General features: G+C 47.5%; 1 protein-coding gene across 2 annotated transcripts in view; it reads left to right on the plus strand.

Annotated features, from left to right (window-relative positions):
- Positions 1–24,292, plus strand: part of LOC135368872 (protein spitz-like) — a 52,324-nt gene that overhangs the window by 13,160 nt on the left and 14,872 nt on the right. Inside the window, exons 1-2 of one of the 2 annotated variants that reach the window (XM_064602417.1) lie at positions 17,129–17,400; positions 21,964–22,077. In XM_064602417.1, coding sequence (XP_064458487.1) covers positions 17,292–17,400; positions 21,964–22,077 — 223 coding nt within the window. In that variant the 5' untranslated portion in view covers positions 17,129–17,291. Of the gene's footprint in view, positions 1–17,128; positions 17,401–21,963; positions 22,078–24,292 lie in introns of those variants that run through there. The other variant, XM_064602418.1, reaches the window with a different exon arrangement.

Raw genomic sequence — 24,292 nt, forward strand, 5'->3', positions numbered from 1 at the left:
CAGAAAGAATAAAAGCACTTTTTTTCTTCTTCTCCTTCTTCTTCTGGGGCTTCGTTCCATTATGAGTTGGCGGCAGCTGCCGTGGTCGTGGCACGAGCTGAAGCGTGCGCCGTCGCCGCCGACACACGGAGGAGGAGGAGGGGGGGGGGGGGGAGAGCTTCGCAAGGCCGGACGATCACCTGGCGTTTGTTCCGTTTTTTATTTTAAATTTTATTTTAATTTTTTTTTTCGCGTTTCTTGGTCCTTTTACTTTGGAGAGAGTTTTTGTAGATACTCTCGGTAGGCTTTTGACGCGGGTTCCTGAGCCGTGTGTGTGTGTGTGTGTGCGCGCGCAAGATTTTTTTTCTCTCTCTCTCTCTTTCTCTCAAAAGGTTCATCCGCTGTATTATGTGCGCAGATACGGGGGCGTGATGTCTGGCCGATTTGAGACGGGCCGAAAGCTCGGCGAAATCGGTGAATGACGGATGGCGAACCTGCAGATCGGATGCGGTTACTGGGGGTGCTGTCCCTCGGTGTCGCAGTTTGAAGCATTTATCGTCACGTGAAGTCGAAATGCGGGGCGACAGGGCGCGTACATATTACGCTAAGGAGAACAATCGCACAAAGTTTCCAAATTGTAAGTTTCGATTCGTTGGTTTGTTGCATCGAAATTTACCTAGACTTTCCCTCGCGTCGGATAAAATGAATAAAAAATTAATGAACGAATAAATTGAAGTGAAATGCTTGCAGCCTTAATTGATCACAAGCTATCCGTCATTTCCGGAGAAGCGAAGCACCTTGCTGTGATTGATCCAGGCTGATAAGTTGTTTTGAAGGGAAATTAGTGGAAAAAAAAACGACATATTCCCATTTTTATATACAGATTAATAAACGCTTAAAATCTCGTGTCGCTAATTAGCTAATTAATAATAATATTTAATTAATAATATTAATTAATAATAATCAGCTAATTAGAAGTTTCGTAGCTTCGTAGTAAATTGGTCAGCTCATAATGTTTGCATTTACCACGGAGGTGCCTCAATGCTGGCTCGCTCAATACTATAGCCCAAGCAGCACCACATCTTGGCCTAATATTGGCCATACCGGGCCAATATTGCACCAAGATATTGTGCTGCTTGGGAGGGCGCTAGTATTGAGACACCCTTAGTAGTGGTGGTTTCCACTCTGCCTTCCTTTGAACTACGTACAAAAGAAAGTGAGATTCTGTTACAAAATACGAGAAAAACATTACTCCACAACATTACTACCGCATGAAAAGGAAGCCACCTTTATTTTTCTTTACGTCACGGGCACAATAATCAACTCCTCCGTTAGGGAATTTAGGAAACGCTCTATACGAAAACGATACTATAAACGGTGCTGTCAAATGGAAGCTCAGCGATGTGATCGGCTTATCGTGTTTTCCAAATACCGTTATCGTGAACGCCCTTCGATCACGATAACGTTCCCGAAAACACGATAAGCCAATCGCCCGATTCTTTTGGAGGGGCTGACGTCACGTTTCTGATATCTGGTTGGCTGATAGCAATACGGAGTCGAAATCGGAGCACTCGTACGGTTCTGGAAAATTGCCGAATGAATCGTTTTCGCTCAAACGGTTCTCGAACGGTATCGCGGGTGCCCAATAGAGAGTTTTAGTGTACCGTACGCTATCGCCTTTGCGTACGTAAGGAATAGCGTTGGTGGTTCTGCGCACGCGAAAATCATAAAGAGAGCTTTGCAATGCACGCAGTGCGCGGAACCACCAACGCTATTTCTTACGTACGCAAAGGGAAAACGATCCACTAAAACCCACTAACGACAAGAGAAAGCGACTCTCGGTACAATCCTGTGCTTGAGTAGCAGCAGAAACGTTCGCAAATCACTTGGGTGAAAACGATTTACTTGCATGACAATAGAGAGTTCTAGCAGACCGTTGATAACGTGGCTACCCAAGCAGCACAATGTACTGAAAGTCGAGTGCAATAGGGGTGGACGGTATGTGTCTTATCAATGTTCTTTAGTTTCACCAGTTTGTTCAAGGCCTTCCACCTACCCGTCCACCCCTATTGCACTCGACTTTCAGTACATTTTGCTGCTTCCCAAGCAGCACAATGTACTGGACGTCGAGTGCAATAGGGGTGGACGATATGTGTCTTATCCATGTCTTTTAGTTTCTGGAGTCTGTTCAAGGCCGTCTACCTACCCATCCACCCCTATTGCACTCGACTTTCAGTACATCGTGCTGCTTGGGTTGGGTAGCGTCTCACCGTATCAACCGGAACCAATCAGTGGTTAAGATTCTGAGTCACGCACCACTGCGATTGGTTCTGATAGGCACGATAACCTTATCAACGGTATACTAAAACTCACTAATCTCTAGACTTTTAAGGTGCTCATGATAGCGCCTCCGGAAACACGATAAGCAGGGCTGAACCTTCGATGCGACTGATATATGAAATAGCTGAACTCCATCGTTACAGCTTCTTTCATCGTATCGTTTTCGTAGCGTTGCTTCCGACCTACCAAAACATCAATGTGTAAGAACTGATACCGCTGCGTCAAAAAGTCACGGTTGACTAAATTGGGAGTTACTAGTAGTACTTGCATTGGACGAACTACTGGTATTCAGTCTGCCCGTATCTGCTATGCGCCTTCAAGATATGTACAGGGCGTTTTCCCTTCCACATACTTTCCCGTTTCGCGACCACTTTCTGGTTTTCCTGCGCAGTTTTGTCGCTCCCTTCGTTCGCTGAAGCGAAAGTGAAGTGGGCAACTTCACGAAAGAGAGTGTCTTCACCCAACTCTTTTGCTCAAGGATCTTTTTTTTTTACCCGTAGCTTTATTTTACGTGCGTTTTTACTCGTTACATGGAAATAGTAGACTGACCACACGTTTTTAGCCTGATCGTCCTCATTTTCGACAGCCCACGAGGCTTTTTGCCTCTATGGGTGAGATAAGGTTTGAGTAAAACGTTGAAGTGACCTGCGAGCTGCAGCTGAGAGCGAAACGATTGCACCATTTAGCTTTTGTCGAGGTGAATTTCGTGGGGAGTTTTATACCCATGTCACACGGGCAGTCTTCAATGATCATTGAAACCAATCGTCATTGAAAATGCGTGTAGCGACACCTTGCGTGTAACGTGTCAACCTGTCGGGGAACATTGAATCCAATACTCTTTGGGAAGTTGACACGTCACACGTTTGGTGTCGCTACACGCATTTTCAATGATCACTGAAGACTGCCTGTGTGACAGGGGTATTAGGCATTGTGACAGTGCAGAGAGTGAGATAGTCGTATTAGGACAACATAAAATGCCGCTGCTGTTCAAAGGACATGCCGCAGCAGATAGAGACAGCATCTGTGAAGTTCGACGAACTTTGGCTTTGGTGAAAAGTCTCGCAAATAATTAGGGATAAACAAAATACGTATTGAAATAATGATTTTTGAAATCGAAATAATGGGAAACATGCGCGTAATTGCTTATCAATCATGCCACTATCATAGTTACGGATGGCTTCGTCCTGATTGGAGATTGACATGCTTTAAGTTAGCCGCGTACAATGTCTTTGAGGTTAGATAAGATTAATTCTTTTTTCTTGCGTGTTAGCGCCGCGAAGCAACTATGGCAATGAGCGGCGTACAGATGTGGACAGATGGAGAGAGGACAGCAGGAAGGAGTGGGGGACAGGGGGGCTAGTATGCGTCATGGGCCGACTTCAGGGGGAACTGTGTCGATGTCGACGTTCGATGATCTTTGGACATTCTGATCCCCCGCGCGTCCGCGCTCGTGTCGGTGTCATCGCCATTGCAAGTGCTTCTCACATATTCTCTTCCCTCTCTACTTCTTCTTCTTCTCTCTCTCCACAACTGTAACGGACGGACGGACGGACAGTACTGCTGATGGATATGTCTGTTTAGGGTGTCTTTTGTGCTGCGGTATTTCAGTCTCAGTATTCAGTGCCCGTGATGAAGCTACCGGGTGTATACCGGTGCTTCGATTGATTTTTTTTCTTCATTTTCTGTAGCTAACCTTTCTCCCTCTCCCCCCCCCCCCCCCCCTCTCCTGGTCCTTTATTTGTGTTGTGCTTTTCTTCCACGCGTGAGGTCGCCTCGCCGCAGAAGTGGCTTCATCTCTCGCATTCACCGGGGTATACGTATACTCCGGAAACGAGGGAATCCGAGACACGAGTCAAACTTATATATCAAAAACTGGTGGTGGGGAAAGACAGTCGGCGTTCAGGTTGCCATGGTTACCGGAAAGGCTCTTTCACATCCTTCTTGGCTTTTGTTGGCTGCGTCGGGTGAGAGGAACGGAAATGGCTTTCCTCCGGCAGGATGCACCTCCCTCGCACTTGGTGCAGCCTGCCGTGCTTTTCTTTTTCTTTTTTTTTTCTTTTTTTTTAGCTTTTCCAGATTACCTGGAAGTGTTCTTCATAGGCGATCATCGGAAATGCCTCAACACCTGGTGCGTGGATACCGCTAGCTGGGCGGAGAAAAATTCCACGCGAAGGAGAGCTTTTGCGTCGGAAGTTTGGATTTCTTTCTTTTCTTGTTTTTTTTTTTTTCGAACCTGAGGTCGAACGAAGAAATCGATAAATGAGGGCATCTCGATATATATAAGGTGTACAATACGAAATACAGTTAGGCCCTGGGTGTAAGGACAAAAGATAGATTCATACTTTGTGTGCTGCATACCCCGCGACATGTGTGCGATAAATGTTAATTTGAAACGAAGTCAGTTTCAGCTTGATTGTAAAGTCGGGATTTTCCAGTCAAATACGTCGTTGACATTATCTTTGCGATTGGTACGGCAAATTTGAGCTATAGTATACTACGTTGTGTTCGACGAGGGGGGGAGTTGGTAGCTGTATACAGAATAGGCATCCGGAACCGCAATCTGAGCTCTCATTTTGTGATTACGGCAGATTGTCGCCGTTTTTCTTTAGGTAAACGAGAAGAAGGAACAGCATATTCGCATCCTGCTTCAATTTCGTCATGACGTGAGCTAGAGCTGAACTCTGCTTTGGCAGACTTCACGAGAGCGTGCGATGAAGATAAAGGCGACTCATCTTTAGAGATATGATCATATCTAATCAACAAGTGTCGTCTTTAATGAGTTCAAGCAAAGAAACCGGAAGCTATTGTCTGGACGTCGCGTACAGCGAAGGCGTTGGCAGTCAAATTCACCTATAAATTAGGCAGTGAGTTTCTCGGGTTGAACCCGATTCCGCTCGGTTATTCCATCCCCGAACTGACCTCCGACCAATTCGGGTTAAACCCAATTTCTCGCCGAATTCCATTCACTATGAAATCCTCAAGTGACGTTTCCACTGATGAACAAAGCTCGCCACGTGTAAGAATGGACCACTTACGTTCCCAGAAATACACACATGCGCGTCAGCACGCTGTCCTGGCCTTCGGGGATGAACGCTGCTAGGTCACACACAAAAAAATAAAATAAAGAAATAAATAACTAAGATCAGCAAAGCACTAAATAGACAAGAGGAGAAAAACAACGACAACCGATAACACCCGAAGGCACAATTATCGCCCGATTTCTCCCCGAATTACGGATTTAAAAATGGCGACCCCACCCCCCTTATCTGAGAAGGGCATTTAAGCCGAAAAAGTCGCTCCCGATTTAATATTGGCTGCGAATTTAGTGGCAATATTTTGCAAGGTGACGTCATAAGTGCTGAAGACTGGGAGGTGGTGGGTTCGAATCCTACCGCCGGCTGTGCTGTCTGAGGTTTTCCCTGGGTTTTCCGAAGACTTTCCAGACGAATGTCGGCACAGTTCCCCCTGAAGTCGGCCCAGGACGCATACTAACCCCACTGTCCCCCACTCCTTCCTGCTATCCTCTCTCCGTCTGTCCACATCTGTACGTCGCTCATAGCCCAGTTGCTTCGCGGCGCTAACACCCAATCAAAAAAAAAATGACGTCATAAGTAAGCAACGCGACGGCGTTTTGTTTAGCTTTCGTTTCCGTATGTATGTACTCTCTCGCTTGAAGACGTGGCACTTCGCGGAAATCGCGCCGATATCAGGAAACGAATCTCACGATAGTTTATCTCATTGTCGTGGATTTGTTTTGCCATATTTACTCGACGAACGTCAGAAACTGCTGACGTGGGTGATGATCCACTTCCTCGGGAAGAATGATTTACTACCTTCTCAGGAAAGGCGCGGCACAAGGTAAATGCTGTCGTCGTCGTCATCATCATTATCACACTATCATCGTCGTCCTGGTTTCGCTTTCTCGTGCAAAAACATATATCTGCCTAGCGAAAATGTGTGTATACGTTCATAACGCGCGTATAGTCAGAAACGTAAACTTGACTGTTGGCTGTTTTCAAAGGTTCGTCTAGCAACAATACCAGCAACACTCCGATTTGCTCTATTTTTTCTTTGTACGCCCGAGTAATTAAATAAGACCGCTAGCTCTTCAAATATTTGTCTAAGGGCCGATGTGTATAAATTGGAAAGTTGCACGGCGGCTTGTAAAACACGCGCTAACAAGGTACGCTTTGTGTAGCTTTTTCCACCGGGGCTTTAAAAGAAAGCCAGCGAAACGAAAAATAAACAAGAAAGACTACGTGACAGCGCTCCCGCGAAGTTTCAATGGCTTTTATTTTATGAAAACAGAAGAAAAAAAAAAAGCTACACAAAGTTCGTGTTCCTCACACGTGTGGTTCTTCGAGGCACTCTACAATTTTCCTTTTAACGCCTCATGCCATGCACCACTATTTAAAACGTTAGATAATTAGCCTCTGTAATTAATTAATTAGGCACAACGAAAAATACAGGCGACTACGATGCGCGACTGCTATAGCAAGAGCGCTACGTCTTTTTTTTTTCCCCCTTTTTCGGATTTTGTGTTAGCGCCGCGAAGCAAGTGTGGCTATATGAGCGGCGTAGAGATGTGGAAAGATGGAGAGAGGACAGCAGCAAGGAGAGGGGGACAACGGGGGAGGGGGGGAGGGCTTTTCTTTAAATCTCTGTGCATCTTACTTCGGACACGCAGTGTATACCCGTATTTCTTTTGTCCTACACGAGTAAATGGCGGGTTAATCACACGATGCCTGTTTAAACATTGTAATTAGCGCATCGATTAAAACGTGCCCACATATATCGTCGCGCGCGCGCGCTATACCCGAATCCACCCCGACGATGAATCCCGTTCAGCATCCGCATGTGCAGCTCCTTGAGTCTTTTCCGGTTGACTTTGTGGAGTTTTTTTTTGGGTCTGCCCGAGGTGGTTGCGCTGGTGAGTCACTACCGTAGGGCTGGGCCGCTTCTTTCGCTGACGGCTTCCCACGCAGCCACCGCGCCGTCGAGAGAACCGCTTGTCTGTCTGTCTGCCTGCCTTCTATACGGCATTACCTTTTATATAACCTACACGGAATGAGGGGCATATATACTAGGGCTCTGCGAGACTATCCACACCGCGGGTTTTATATTTTTTTAAAAAGTAACGTACTCACCCGTTTGAAACTAGGTCACCAAACCAGGTAGCCCCCTTCCAATGCCGGGCAGTTGTTTCTATTTACTGAAACATTGTTTGGAGTCCTCTCCCTTGTCACACTCTTTCGAATCTACCGATCATCCTGAAATCTTTTCTCTCTCTCTCTCTCTCTTCGCTATTTCAAAAGGGAACTTCTTCAGACGACTTCGACAAAGACTTCAAGGACCCGAACTGCTCAAACCTTGACGGCGCGCGAAGATCCGCTTCGACACTAAACTTCGGGAAAGCCTTCAGTGTTCTTTATTCGGCACAAAAGCTGAATGCTAAAGGATGCGCTAATGTATAGCTTCACGAAAGCGTGACACTTCACGATACATATAGACACTTGCAATACAGGAGTACAGAGAAACAAGTCAGCTAGTTGGTTGCACCGAGAAAATATTATTTGGCGTTCCGAAGGACTTAGAGCAGGGAACACCAGCTGGAAACGTCATCTAAACACAGAAGGCCTCGTCGCACTTCTTCGCAACATCGCCATGCGAGGTCACGATGTCGTCTGCTTCAAATAGCTGCCGCAGACGACACTGGCTTTTTGTGGCTACCAGTGGCTGCCCGTGCGGCTTATGACTGTTCGTCTCCATGGCTGCCTCCTCGCACTCCTTCGCCATCCCGCCGACGTACGAAGTCAAGATGTCGTCTGCTTCAAACAGTCGCCGCAGACGACATTGGCTTCATATGGCTACCGGTGGCTGCCCGTGCGGTTCATGGCGGCTCCTCTCCATGACTACGGCCGACGAAAGCATGGTCTTTATTGGTGGACTTATAGTGGTTACGTCACGTCGTTTAAGCGGTCAGGCCTTGTTTACCCAGGTGGTCGCGAGACGGACTAGAAATACGCAGCGCCTGTCCTCTGAATTTCTTATCCGCCTCGGGTCCAATGTCCTTCAAAAGCAATGTAGCAACTACCCCACGACTGTTAAGCATTATTTGGTGTGCTCCGGGTCTCTTAATCAGCTGGACTCTTGCCCCTGTATCTCTCTCTCTCTCTGTCTCTCTCAAAATTACTTGGTCCCTGGCCACATCCACCCCCGCAACGCTCTGCCCTCAAAGCTCTTTTGACTTTTTTTGACACCATAGGACTTCGATCCTTATTGTGAAGGGGCTCATTATATCATTCCCTTTCCACGTCACCACCAGCAATGCGGTATAGAGCATCGCCCCTGGCGGAAACTTCCCATTCATCATCTTAAAATAAAGTTGTTGTTGTTGGTGGTGGTGGTGGTGGTGGTGGTGTGGGCGCTCATTGTCCGTTTCGATGTTCTGATCCACGAAGATTTCAACACTGTCCCGAAAGTCATAAGGCGGGCGGCGGGACCAGGCTCGAAAGAAACGCCCTTACAGTTTCAGTCGGCGTGGCGTGCTCTCCAGGCCGTATACGGATAACCTGGATGCTCGTGCGATGCTGAGCATTTCTGAATGTGGGTAATTCCTCTCCAGCAGCTGTGCATAATACAGCCAGACGGACAACGCGTTCCGTGCACTCGCTGGGCGCCGGAAGCCGACCACTTCCATCATCCGCCGGAAGTCCAGGGCGTCGCACTCTTTCAAGGAGAGACTACTGTTGACGAAAAACGGCAATCGACCATGACAACCCGGGCCCGTGAGCAGCGGTACAGGACAGGAATGTCGGCAGCCCTGAGACTGGGGACAGGTGTTTCGGTAACCGGGAGAGTGGGGGGACTGGAGAAACTAAGCAGATCGAACGAGCGCATCAAAGCCCTGGTGATGGGGACAGAAGAAAAAAAAAAAGCTGCAATATTCTAAAGAGCAAGTCCCGTAAACCCACGCACTAGGGACAAAAAAAATAAAGAAAACTCATGAGAAAGTGTGAAAAGCCGTGATCCTGGGGACCAGAAACTTTTTGTCCTGAGAAGACCATATACGAAACTGTAGACAAACTATATGTAGGGACAAAGCCCTGAGTCGGGGGGCATAAACAATAGCACCTCCACGGTACAGAAGTGACAAAAGGGCCCTGAAATTAAAGACCAAATCGGAAAGAAAATGCACAGGGCAAAGAATCTCTAAGGCCCTGGAGGAACAGTACAAACATCTTGTATACCGAAGCGACAAGCACATGCGGCGGTTGTTCCTATGTTTTGTCCGTTGCCTCAGACTTCTATCGTGCCCAAGCGCTGACATGTCCTCGGGCGGGTTCATGTCCGATCAGCCGGGTGAGGCCTCGAGCTGCCATTGCGTGACGCCCTTTCATGATTGGTCCTCCCAAAATGTCTCTATGAACACCTGTTCCTTTACCGTTCTTCCAGTACCTGTATCCGTGATCATTCATGCCAAGCGCTTTTTTTTTTTTTTCAAAGTGTAATTATATCTCGTAACAGTTGTGCAACGATGTCTATTAGCTCTAATAAAGTAGTGAAGCTCTTGTAAGTAGTTTTACGATGGAAGGGTCGTATTAAAGATGTAGCTTTATAGGGCCACGTGACTATGAATGGCTTGAACAGATTGATTGGCGGTCAGTATGGTATAGAATCTGTGATTTATCTAGACCCCCCTCCCCCCGCTAAAAAAAAAATAAGAAAGATCTAGAGGAAACCCCCTAAAATTTTGTGAGATTGCGCAATATTTTGTGAAAAGCACGTAAATACACCCCCTTGCAGAGTCCAACACCCCCCAAGAACGAAATTCTGGGTAAACCAGTGGTTACAATAGCGTAGGTGTACAACCCCGTACGCCTGAAAGCTTCGCAAGCAATCTTGATCTTGATTGGCCGCTTGCCTTGTTGGCGACCTATAGGCTCTGGAGACTTCCTGCTGGAATCGCACTCAATGTCGTTTTACATCAACCGTACCTCTTTCCGAGATGGGGGCAGCGGCTAACATCTCCATCTCTTCCTGCCACAATTTGAAACACATTTTGAAAGATATAGCGATACAATTTCAAATCGACTCCGCAGGTCGCGGTATACCACAATACTTTCTATATACAGTCTTCCACTTATAGCGATATCCAACAAAGGTCCCGGCTTGTCCGCGGCGATGGCTCGGTTTGCTATCTCTTCCGACCCGCCAAAGTTCACCCGTCTCTCACCGTGGAGTGACCTCGATGGCCTCGTGCAAACATAATACTGCGCAGTAAATGACATCATCATCACCACCCCCCGATGATGGGTGCAAAAGAGCGGCGTTACCAGAGCTGCCCTAACGACAGCTACGGACATGACCGCCTCGTTGTTGTCGTCCCTAATGGAGGACGGAATCAAAAGAAGGGACCTCTTTTGTTCCCACCCGGAAAAGAAAGTGGCTCGGATTGGCTCGACTGTCGATAAGGTGTCGGCGTTTGAAGGCAACCAGCCGAGGGCGACGAACCGACTCCGAGGAGGGAGCCGAGCGTGTCGTCACGAATGACTGGGGTGGGCTAGCTATTTCCAAACCTGTGAAGCTTTTGCTGTTCGTCGAGACAGACACTTTGCCCACCTTTGGCGCGTCTGGTGCTTTGTTTTCGCAGACGACACACGCTTCTCCCTTCGGTACCTCTTAGCACGTGTTGGGGGCCCCCCCTTTAAAAGGGGGGCAGTGAAATGCGCCCGTCCATAACGGCTTTGTCTCTGGCTGTGACTTATTTGTTGTGCAGCAAATAACGTGGGCTCTTGCAAAGGAACGCGGGGCGCAGCCGACCTGTCGTGCGTACTCTCCACTCCGTCAAAGAGAGTGTAAGTGAACGAGGGAAGTCGATGACGTAAGCAGTCCTGAAACGTGACGTAGTCAGGCCTGTCAGGTGACGTAGTCGGGCGCGCCGATGTGACTGCAAAAAAGCCTTGTTGCAGCAGCAGACGAATTTTCGGTAGCCAATGAGAGAGTCAGGCAGGGTCTGCTGACGTCACACAACGAGGTCGGGCCGGAAGCCACTTTCTACGTCCGTTTATTTTTTATTTCATTTTTGTTGTAAATTTGATTGTTCAACAATGTATGCACGGTGTTTCGAATCACGTTAAATGGCACTTCATTGCTTCAAGCGCCGACACAGAGGACAAGTACCGGAGTTAAAAAAACTGCGGTACTTGTCCTCTGTGTCCGTGCTTTGTCTCAGTCACTGTAACAAGGCCTGCATAGCATACATGCATGCATCGTGATCAAAACTGTGTGACTAATCCCATATGTCCCTGCCGCAGGCCCGTTGAGCCCTTTTCCTTTTTTGTCGCGAACTCTGTATACGCTTACCTTTGTGTGACATTCTCTATATGGCCTGCAGTGGAATTTGTGTCGCTCGAAACCCGTCGAATGTCAACAGCCAGGACTCACGAAGATCGTGCATTCGGCAGCCCACTTTCCTGTCCTGCAGTGCGCAAACGGCCTTCCAAAGAAGGCTTCCCAACATCGCTTTCTCTCAGCCCAATTTACTTCTCTCACTATAATACCACGCTTCCTCACCTCAGCATGACTGCTGGAGGGTCTTTTCTCAACGTGTAGCTTAAACCCGCTTCATGGTACAGTGAACCCTCGTTAATATGACCCCCGATAATCTGACATACGCGCTTTACGACCATACACCTGGGGAACAATGGGGTGAAACTTCTGCAAATCCCCCCGTTAATATGACAATTCCGCATTATGACCAAAATTTTCGGGAACGACCATGGTCATAATAACGGGGGTTCACTGTATATACGAGCCTGCATGGTAATGGATAGCGTGCTCTAGCCTATTTGACTTAGGTCAGAGTCAGCCGAGAGAGGGATCTATTGACGAGCTTTCACCCTTATAGCCTACATATCAAGAGAAAGCGCGATTGTATGACGATTGGCCCAGGGGACCCGGATGATGGTAATAGTCGCGCTGAAGATTGCGGAGGCGGCATGGAATCCCTCCAGAGATTTTTTAAAAATATTTTTTTCATTCGTTTCGCGGTTGATAACCAAAAGTTGTATAATGAATTATTTTTTATTTCGTGCTAGCGCCGCGAAGCAGCTGTGGCTATGAGTGACGTACAGACGTGGACAGATGGAGAGAGGACAGCAGGAAGGAGTGGGGGACATGGGGGGGGTTAGTACATGCTTCCTGGGCCGACTTCAGGGGAAACTGTGCCGACATTCGTCTGGAAAGTCTTGGGAAAACCTCAGGAAACCCTAGATTTCGGCGACTCATGTTGAACGCACGTGATAATGAAACAAAAAAAAGAAAGAAAGAGGGGGACATTCGGCTGTACTTTTTACAAGTTCTATCGTGCTTCTGCGAGAGCTTCTGTTTCTGTTTCTGTATCTGTTTCACTCAAATCATTGTTTCGGAAATGAGTGTAGTCAGATTTTATGAGGCTAACCTATATACACACTCTATTTTTAAACTTAGCATAACGGAATTTCCGCCTGGTAAAACCGCCCTATTTTGTTTAGCGCATTAACACCACGCCGCGCGGCAATTTCGCGTAGTCAGATAGTATATGGTATTACTCTACTAACTATATATATCTTCACCAAATTCCCTGTGAGCAGAGGAGCAGAGCATCACCTGTGGCAATCAAACACCTCGCCACACTGTCACCAAAATAAAGTAGTATAGTTGTTGTACTGTATAGGGGACACGGTTGTCTAAAATCAGCACCTCCGTGGTTTATCTAATCTCAAATCTCCAGGTGTTGCAAGACTACTTCTTTTGAGTAATAAACACTTCAAAACATGGTCCACCTTCAGATACAGTATCGGTACAACCAGATAAAACTTACACTAGTATTTGGCGCATTATGCCCTTGGTAGCTAATGCGCCAGAAAAACCCGAATCAAATCAAATCAAATCAAATCAAATCGTATCGGTACAACACTATCAAGAGAAAAACAGAGGTAATAATGGACGGCGAAGCACTGACAGGTGATTTTAGCTAACCCTGTCCCCAACAGTACCTTACTGACGTAGCTACGGGGGTAGAGTATCGGCCCCTGGCGATGAAACCCCCCAGTAGTCGTCTCGCAATAAAGTTGTTGTTTGTTGTTGTTGACGTAGCTAATCTTATATAAAATTTAACCTACACGTCTCTCTCTCACCAAGAAAAACCGCACGAAGAACAGTCGCCGCTTCATTTGAACCCAGAAAATGCCGAATATTGGTCCCGAAATGCATCTAGGGCACCGTTCCTTAAACTGTTCCAGCTGTCCGCTCAATTTATGACCCCCACTGCATATATGTGTGTTTATGCCCTGTCGGTGATGATGATGATGAGGAGGAGGGATTGAGCCGTCAGTTTTTCTGGCCGTGGGCACTTATACCTCCCCGCGCAACGTGTTTGCTTTGCAGAAAGCGCGGAACGCCGTAATTTGAAAGGGGGAACATCTCACCCCTCGCAGCTCGACGTACATTAAAAAGCTCTCGCGGGCACAGACACGCGCCGCCCCGGCACATATATATATACATACCTTGGCAAAATTGGTGGCCCAAGCCTGGGAGGGTGGTAGGTATAGGAGAGAGACCACCTCTGGAGTTTTGGAAGCGTCCTGGAATGGTTTTGCTCCTTAGCTTTTTTTTTTTCTTTTTTCTTTTAAAGCAAAGGTCCGACTTCTTCGGTGGTCGTTAACGCGTAGGTGGTCGTACAGTGTCTTTTTGGGGTTGCGCGCCGCGGCTCTTATTAGTATTCTTTTTTGTTTGTTTATTTGTCTTTCCCCACCGGCCGCGAGGTGGCCAGCCTGTTGTGTGAGCGGCGAGAGTTGGTGATGGGTTAATGAGAAGGTGCCCTCGGAAGTGCGCAAACAAGAAGGGAAATGCGCGTGTAATAGCCAGATTGCAAGGTGGGAAAAAAGGACGTCTAGTGTTACAGCAGTGCCCCGACTAGTTGCACTTTTTTTTTTTTTTTTCAAGTAACTTGGAAAAAGCAGCTGCCGCTTAATGCGTAAAAGGCGTGTGATGTAAATTCCGGTTTGAACAGTTACGAAATGAGGTTCCGCTGAATGCAAAAAAAATAAAGTTTTTGAAAGTTGCATTTACGCTTGTTTTTTTTTGTTTTGTTTCTTGAGACTAACTGTAAAGAAGCTAAGTTACGTTAACGTTGTAACTGTGGCTGTAAATAAAGTAATTTCGGAGAAAGTAACTGCACTTCCGTTACCCGTTTTTACGAGCTTAGCTGTAACTGTATCTTGTAAACCGTTTGAAAATGACCTCCCAAGGACTGCCTAGACGCGAACGCAAGTTCTTATTTTTTTTCCCTCTCATTTTATTCCGCACGGTTATTATTTGTAGGTTTTATCTCAACAGATCCCCTTTGCTCTAAGTTGTATATACACGTAGCCCTTCTTTTATTCGGTTGATCTCATTGCTTCTAGCTCCTGTTGTAAATCTGCACATTGTTGGATAAAAAAAGAGCACACAAGACAAAAACGGACGCCACACAGCACGAGCTCAGGCTTACAACTGGTGCTTGCGCTCGCGTTGTGTATATGTCCGCTTTTATTTTTATTTCATGTTTTGTGCGCTCTTTTTATCCGGCTGTGTGACTGGACTCCAACCAACTTTGCCCGTCTTTCCACACTTTGGAATCTGCCACATTCTTGCGAAGCTTCCATTCTGTCAAGCGGCTGTCGCAAAGGACAACCAATATGCTATTGAAACGAAAGCGCGAAGAAAGAAAAGCAAGAGGCCAACAACATAGCGGGTTCCAGAAGCCTTCCCAAAGCGGTTTTTATTTCTTCCAACACGGTGGCCAGCGGTGTAAAAAAGAAAAAGAGACGCCTCGGCAGAATTCGGAGAAAACGCCGCAATTTATCGGTTTCTCCGCGGGCCCCCCTTAAAAGTGGCGGCATTTTTACTTTGTCGTCCCGAGACAGCAGCAGCGTTTTCTGCGAAGCGCCAAAGGGGGCAACAAAAGACCACAGGGAGGGGGGGGGGGGGGAGGATGGACAGCGTGGCCAAAGCATTCACCACGCTCTCTGTCGGCCAAAAAGAGGTGGTTATTGATGACGGCTCTATTAGGGCTTCTTCGGGGCCCGGGGCCACGGCAAATAAAAACCACCCCTCTGCCGAGCGCCTCTTTCACTTGTCACCGGTTTGCTTACGAGTTTACCGGTATATAGGCAGAAGGTCTCGGGAGAACCAGCGTGCTAGGATATATACTTCTCGCTCTCTGTGGAGCGTGAAATTTGATCGCCGTCCTACTTTTTTTCGCGCTGCTTGCGTGGTGGATCTTGGAAGAGTGGAAAGGACTTCTGCGCGTATAATCGCGGTAGGTGGTAATGTCGTCGTGAAGTACTTATTTTGAACTGATGCAGTGCGCGATGTTTAGAGTGGTGCGTTGTCTTGCGTTTGTTGCGCTCGAAGCTCGCAGTTGGGATGATATGTATCTTCAGTCATTATTACTTTACCCGTGGGTTAGTTATTTTGTTATCATAAAAAAAAAGGGGTAATGGTACTGTTCATCCTACTGGAAACTTAACGCACTAAGTTTTTACATGGTGGCTATATCATGTTGTACATGCAATGCAAGGAGGGGCTAATGATGATGATGGGCAGGATGTGGTAAGAAGCATCATGTCCTTCGCGAGGTTTTGCACCTGAGTCTAAAGTTTCCTCTTCATGGTTCGAACCTAACATTGACATTTTCGCCGAAATATTTCCCATGTAATGAACCATGAGAACTGCTAGCCGTTATCAAGGATGACAGGAACGGCAGCAGCTGGCACAAGTGAAAGACGTTAGGGGTGGATTATCCGGCTGCACGACCTGCAATCACGAATCGTCACGATTTGAAATGTTTCTTTTTCTTCCTAAATTTCACGGTGTCCTCCTAGCAACGGAACTATCTAGTGATTTCGGCCTGTGCACCTTCCTTTGAAATTAGTTTTTTTTAAATAAATATTTTAAAATAAATTAATGCAAAATTTCGGACACATCGGGATAGTCACAGCCAGGTGCATCTTCGTCGTTGTTTCCGTGCCAGAACAGAAACAGGTCATCCGAAATAATGTCAGTCCACTGCAATTTTATGCTATTTGGCAAAGGGCGAGAGGAAGAAAAAAAAAACTTTCTTGGCAATCTTGCGTAACTGTTACACACGTCCTGCACTATAGCGAAGTATATATCATAATGAAGCGAACGTTGCGAAGACCTGGGAGCATAAATCTCCCCGCGCGTGGAGTGCGCGTGCCGAAGTAAGCACGCCGGCGAGCGCCGGTAGAAAAATTCCAAACATAAAATAAAGTGCGCCACATGGCCAACGTCTGAGCCTCTCTTCCCTACTCAACAACAGTTATATGTCCTTCTTTCCCTTCTTGGTTAACCACCCAGCTGGAAACCATCCGAAAGGAAGCATTCGAAATCGCGTGGCAAACGAAAACGAATTGCAGACCCTCGAAGACTGCATCTGCTGCTGTTTGCTTGCTTGCTTGCTTGCTTGCTTGTCCGGCCGGACTCCGCAGCAGACGTTGGGGGAGGGAGTGTAAAAATACTCTTCGAACCAATTAGGTGCACGTGCCCCGCACGTACGTGCCTTTGAAGGGAAGGAAGTTCCTTGTATGTTGCCCCCCTACCTTCGACTGCAGCTGCCCGGTTTCTTTTTCCTTGCGCGCACACGCTCCCGTCTGCGACGCTCCTTCGCTAGCAGACGACAGCGTAACTGCGCATGCGTGCGCTCTTTTTCTCTCATTGGTTGGAGGCGTACGGTGGTCGTCTGCCTGAGCGAGGTACGCGAGGTACTTTTCAGACCGAGTTTTTCCTTCGAAGTGTGCGCTTGTGTTGGTTGTGTGTACGATGCCTCCTCCGATGTTTGTTGGTGGTCCGTTTCGGCGTGCCTCTTGGATTTGCCGAGGATTTTCGGACTGAGCGCGAACGGATTACTTCGGTGTGCTTGTGTGATGACGACGACGACATCGATTGCGAACGAATGCAGAGCCTGTTGCTGTCGGTCGACGGACTGCTGTTGCTCGACGAGTTCCTTCGAACTCATCCACACTGTCAGATTAGGTAGGTTGTCTGCACTTGACTGATGATTCCGTCACTCCTGTTTAGCGGCACCACCGTGATCCAGTTAATGTAAAGTACGAATGGCTAGACACATTAAAACTTAAATGCGACACCTACACAGCCGGTGTCGTCATCTTTAAAATTATTTGCAGGTACCTGAGCCAAAACGACAAATCATTCCGAGGCAAAACCTCCCTCGTTGCTAGCCCAGGAAAACCTCGCTGACGTCAACTGAGTGAACTGTAGTCCTCAAAAAAGCCTGCCGTGCGAATAACGGGGTGTAGTGCAATCCCTTTAGCAACGGTACCTGACAGACACCTAAGGCTCTGAGCGCCGTCGCTTTACCTATTTTGGGTGCGCATGACATCAGTTGTATTTGAACGGGAAAACCATCCGTGATACACGAAGATCGCGAATCTGGAACTCCTATATACCGTGCAGATCGCGATCATGTGCTTAGATCGGGATCATTTGGTATTGTCGTATCGAGAAAAACAGAGTGACAACGTGGTTACATGTCTCCGGAAACGACACCACAGCGTAAAAAAAAAAAAAAAAAAAAGCGAAAGAAACAAGCCGCGACATGTGCCAGCATCCGGCGAGATAACTTTGAATTTGTCCGCGCCGCTACGGAGACATAAAAAAGGAAAAACCGTACAGGTAGATATGTGTATCCCGTAAACGTCGTTTCAATGACGTACGAGGAATGTGAAGTACGCCGTGAGGGATGTTGATCTGTGTTGCACAGAATTACAACTCTGTTATCGTAGGTGCTACATAATTACGTATGTGCGCGTGGATCGCGTAAAGGGGGTAAACGATATCAAGTGCTGCCCGCGCGTGAATGTTGTTGTTGTTGTTGCTGCAAGTTTTTTGTCAGTATAGTGGAAATGATGTACTCTGAAAGATACAGTGGGTACACCTGGAGGCGAAGTGCTTCTTAAATCGTTACCGGTAGTATCGGACTGATAGTTGCACCATAGAGAACCCGCCGATTACCTGATGCGGTTTTCGGAATAATCATGGTCTTTATAGTTACCAGGCTGGAACTGGACCGGGTTTAAGCTGTTTCACGTCAAATAACATTACAAACGCAACTAATACCGATGGCTTCGCACAAAGCCCGTTTTGATAGGTACTCCTTCTTGTGACAATATTGCGGTCCGTGTAGTATTTCTCTCTTTTACATTAGCAACAATAAGCAGCGGCGTATCCATGGTATCGCTTTTGTCACAAAGCCAGTTGGCTGTTTCAGCCTTCGTGCTCACTCTTGGTGCCCTTCCGACTTTGCAATGGGAACCGTTCCTAAAAACGAAGCACCCCCAGCAATGGCCAACTGTTTCTCTGCCATGAGACAGCAGGTATCTATACACCCAACTAAGAGGTCTACGACCCTGTTCGTGTTGGAGGACTGCTTAAAACTGCGACGGCGATGAAGTCAGAGGCGTGGGCGTTCGCCCCCGTCTGCCTCCTTATGACAAAAGCCCTGCCTCAAATATGCGCCAACTATGTTGTCACTGCTCGAGCTACTGCGTGGTCCGTACGATGGACCCATCCATTTCGGTGTCTGTCAGGTTAACAGCTCGCAATATCCATAAGTGTTTAACCCTTTATACATCGAAACTGAGTATATAGACTCGTTCCCTCGAAGGTTCCGTATTTTCTTCGATACGGACTATAGCAGCACGTCTCGGTAGCGCAGATTGTGAAACGGTGTCAAACTTTGCGTCACCCATAAGGCTGCCCGTCGGAGCTTAATTGGAAAGGGCTGTCGCAGGTTGAGTCACTTGCTCTAGATCCACAAGCTGTGCGATACGCTCTCTAGCAATCTCTTTCGCACCTCAGGGTGCAAGGAGATGACGGGCTCCGTAAGAGCGTACTGAGTCCGAACGGATCTCCTAAGTTTATCGCGACATCACTCTGAGGAAAGTCGTACCCTTTGCGTGCAGTGAATCACTGCTGCGTCGTGACGGTGTCGCTGAGTGTGTATCCTTTTTCTGAAGGCGCTGTGAGCAGCTTTCTCCAATCAGGTGCGCAGAAATGAGGGCAGACTGGATATAGGGAGGCGCCACCCTGTCGTTACCGGTAGCTCCGAGGTAAAACTGAAGAATTTGAGGTTTTCCCCCGGAGTTCCCCGGCCAACTTTCAAGACAAGGCGTATTGGTATAGGCCCCGTTGAAGTCGGCCCATGACGCACACGAAACCCCTCTATCTTATCTTATATTATCTCTAGCCGTTCTATCTTCGTTTTTCATTTAGAGACGTCGGGCATAAACTGTCATTTCGTGACGTCCGTCCTTCGCCCGTCCTTAACTGCACTCCGCTTATAGCATCAGTTGCTTCGCGGCGCTACTGTGAGAGGGAGTAAGTCAGGACCTTATGTCTCTGTACTCCTTCTCCAGTTTAACCCCCCCCCCTCAAGTTATTATTTTTTTTTTTTACTTTTGTGGGAGCCACTGCGTTAAAAAAAAAAAGGTTCTTGTCGTGTCTTGCCGGGACGCTTTGTGTCGTTGTGGGGGCGTCCGGCCGAGACCCAGGTAGGCGGCTTTACATTGAATGATCGTTCGGAATGTGCGGGGGCGCGCCACGTTAATGGGCGACACTGGAGCACTGCGCATAATTCGAGGGGGTATTTTTATGTCCTCCCCCATCCCCTTTCGTCTTGTCGTGTCTTTTAAGTTACGTAAAATGCGAGCGGCGTGGTATAGACGAGCGGCCGGCGGTCGTGGCGTGAAAAAGCGAAGTAATTGAATCTGCCAGTGTGGGCCGTAAATGCCTCGCAATTTTTGCTCTTCTCCGCCTAATTGGCCGCGATATCGATCTGACCTCTGTACGGTCTCGTGCCGAAGACACGACGGTCTCTGTGTGTGTGTGTGTGTGTGCGTGTACAAATGATGATTCGAAGCGGACGAGCGAGAATTAGTCGAATTCAAACAGCTCCGGGAAAAGAGTCTGCCTCGACCAATTCTGGTTGTTTACGAGAATTCTGGTCGTTTTTTAGGGTACTTTTTTTTTAACGGTTTCGTACGTTGTGTGTAGCTATGTCTCAGTAGCTATTTTTTTGTCGCGATAGTGTAGAGCCTGTCTTGAGGGGCATGTTCATCTGAGCTTGCATGTTCTGTCGACATCTCTCCTTTAATTTTTGTTAGGTATACATTACATTTTTTTTATTGGGTATTGAGTTACCTTTAAACTTGAGCCAGACCGCGCCAGCCTATAGGTCATCCGTGGTTCGACCAATCTCATTTTGCGAGGAACATCATAAATTTCCAAAGCCTATAGCTCGAGGAACGAATGTCGTTATTTATATTTGTAAATATAGCCTCCGCGTTATACTCTAAAGTCTATTAGAAGTTAGTGAGATCGAATACGTGAGGTTCCATGGGATTCCAGACAGCACAGTTCCCTCTGAAGTCGTGCCTGGGACTATTAACCCCCTTGTGTTCCTCTCCCCTCTGCTGTCCTCTCTTCGTCAATGTCCATATCTGTACACCGCGTATGGCTACAGTTGCGTCGTGGTATTAACACACAGAAAAAAAAAATGACAATAAGGTCGGACAATATGTAACATTTCACCTCCTTTTCTCAGGTTGAACTCTCTTTATGCCTCGAACAACCGTTAGGTGGCCAATTTGTTGCTACACACTCTTCCTTTGTGTTTCTCCGCCGACAAGGCTACATATCTCGCCTTAGGAGCGAGGTGTTTGCGGAATAATGACCCTCTTTTTTTTAAAGTTTAGTCTAAAAAAAGGGCCGCTTGGCGTAATTGGGCTGCTTCGGGCGCGCTCGCGAACGCTTTTTTTTTTTCTTAATGTTTTCTTTTTTTCAAAACTCGAGACGGAGGGGCTAATTTGGCACGATTCAGCCGCTAGTTTTTTCCTGTTCCATACCGGCGTGAGAAAAAAAAAAGGTTTTAAAAAAGAGAGCGTGAGAAAAAAAAAAAGTGTGTAAACCAAGGTGCCGTTTTTCGGCGTTGGCAGTCGATGTGATGAGTATGTCAGGTCTTTGGAGTTGCTTTTTAGTTTAGTTTCGATGTACCTTTCATACTCGATTTGCTCTCATATGTAATTAGTGCAACTCGGAAACTTTACTACAAATCCAGGGTTTGTCAGAAGTAAATCGTATTTGGTTCGTTAACTGGTAAATTACGCCTGTCTTTGTATTCATTATTGTAGTATTACATTATTTCCAGTTCATATTGGCTTAATACCCGCTGCATGGCTAGTGCTGCTGCGCTGGAATTTACTCGTAGTATTGTTTTGTATACAACTATACAATAGTTTTCTTCCGACCTGAGATTTTATTCATCGCTTCATTCAAGAGCGGAAACTGCAACCGAAAGCGGATAATCTACCCCGCTGTCTGTGTATAACTGTACTTATCTAGATCCTAGTATTTTTCTCTCCCACTTTAGTAAATTGCACGCACAATACCGGAAAGTGCGTAGAACAATGGAACCGTATAAGGACCTTGTATATGTTCCGTTGCTTGAAGAGCTTGTTACGTTGCAGGGTATATATATACGCAGACTAATGTGTGTTTGTGTTTTCTGTCTCAACGCAGGGTCGACGTGGATTCCCCGGGCATTTGTCGTTGGCGAGAAGAGGATGCCGTACGCGAGCCCACCGGGATGGCTGCTCCTGGTCGTTCTCGCAGCGGCCCTCTTCAGAATAGCCGGTCAGTGTCTTACTCCTTTTTGTGACGCATGCATCTCTTACGTTCTGAAGCCTACCGATCCCAAGGTTGCAGGTTCGATCCCTACCAGGGACACCTGCAATTTCTTGTTACGGTACAGGTTATAGCTACAGTCGTACTTCAGCGTAAGAAATGCACGCTTCGGCCGCGCCCTAATCGTGTTCTATTGGCTGCAATAGCTACCCGTGTCACACTATTCGTCACGACAAGTAGTGCGCCGATACCGAAACTACTGGAAACGTGCAGACGGCCCCTGGTGGCGCTGCAGCATAATTTTGAACGCAGATGTAAAATGCAAGCGAGCTGGTGTATACTTGACGTTGTCAACATGTCCCTGCGCTTGTGGGAAGGACATAAGACAAAAACAAACAAGACAATGTGCTGTCTTGGTCAACTTGTTTTGTGCTGTTCGTTTTTGTCTTTTGTCCTTCCTTCCAAGCTCAAGTACATGTTGCCAACGTCCAGCATAGTTCCTGCGGCGGAGTAATTCTGTTAGGGTTGACGGACTACATTTCGTGTCGTTCTAACATCGAACACGGGTATAGACGCGTCTTCCGCGAGCGACGATAATATGCATGGCGATTCCAGCGAACATCAACGGACCCTCAACTGGGCAGAATCGTTCTACCGCGGCGTCGCTCAGTATAGCTTTAGTTGCCTCGCGACGTGAAACGCTGAATTACAATTACACCGTAGTATAGTTTCGTGGTAGCGTGTGAGAGAAAAACGTATTCATAAAGGGATGCGAGTATATAGCCAAACAAAGTAATAAATGTCCGTGCGTGTATTGGTGCGCGACCATTTCCTGCGCGGTGCTTTGGGATCCGTGTTGGAATTCCTTTTGTGCGAACAGCCTGCACTCACCTGTATATACCCCGTGTTACGCTCTCCTAATTATGTCCCCCGTATATGTACGGCCCCTTCTCTTCCCCCCTTCGCCCTCTCTCTCTGTGCGTTACTCCCATTTGAAACGTTTGAAAAGTTCTCGTTCATATGCGTGGGTCGGACGCAACGAGCCGGCGGCGGCGGCGGCCGTTGTCTGTGTGTGGTTCCGTTTCCGCCCGTGCCACCTCTTCTGCTAAAAACACGGCCGTCTGCTACGTTAGAGAAAGCAGCGTTGTCTCGCACAACCTACTATAAGGGTTGACCATGGCGCTCTTGAAGACATTACATCGCGTTACTCACCATGGTTTTGGCGCTCTATGACCTTTGTTGCCCTTGTGCCATTAAACACATAATCAATCAATCAATCAACATCGCGTTATATTGAAGCAGAATCCTCAGGCCCTGGTATTTAGAGCAGAGGCTGTCCTTCCTGTGTGTACTGTCCTCATCGATGGCAGTGTATTTAGAAGACCAGAAGCTAAAGAGCTCACACGGCGATGCCCCTCCTACAGTACTTTAACCCATAATCCCCCGACCCTTCAAAATACACAGCCAGTGATGAAGGACAGTGAAACATTAAGAGAAACAGCCTCTGCTCGAAATATCGGCGCTACTGAGGAAAAAATCACGCGTGATGTTGGCTTTGGCTATGGCTTTGGCTGACCTTGAAGGGCGCGTGTGAGGTACACGAGACTTTTCAAGTCATTTCATGTTGTCGCACGGCTTCTAAACGACGTGAGGGGGAGTTTGTATTCGAAGCTCCACAAAAGCACGACGGGCCCCCCTCTCTTGTACGTAGCTGCCGTGCATTGTGTATATGTATATATATATATATGCCTGTGTGACTCCTTGCGCCCTGCCCACCTTAAAGGACCACTGCAGGCTGGGTGGCCCGCATTCCTTTACGTGTCCACGCATTGCCGTTCGGGAATTGGTCTCGGCTGCAGAGAGCGAAGGGCGTTTTTAGGATTCCGCGCTGGAATTTTGAGGCTCTCCCGGGCGGAAACGTCCACGTCCAGACCTGCCCGAATACTTGGCGGTGTTAGCCTATGACGCTATATAGGGTCGCCTTCTCTTCGGTCTTTTAGGTGCTACTCTGGCAAATATTCTGGCTCGTTGTTTGGGCATGGTCAGGCGGATCCCCGCCTTTGGCCATGATTAATACTGCATCTGGCCACTAACTATATGCCGGCTAACGACAACTATAAAAGGGCAGATAAGGCACGGCGCCTGTCGGCTAACTGGTGAATTATGCAGTTAAGTGGCCACGCCTCTGCGGCTCTCCAGTGCCGAAGTTATAGCTGGGCGGTGC

Source organism: Ornithodoros turicata, chromosome 9, assembly GCF_037126465.1.
Source record: "Ornithodoros turicata isolate Travis chromosome 9, ASM3712646v1, whole genome shotgun sequence".
NCBI classification, from domain to species: domain Eukaryota; kingdom Metazoa; phylum Arthropoda; class Arachnida; order Ixodida; family Argasidae; genus Ornithodoros; species Ornithodoros turicata.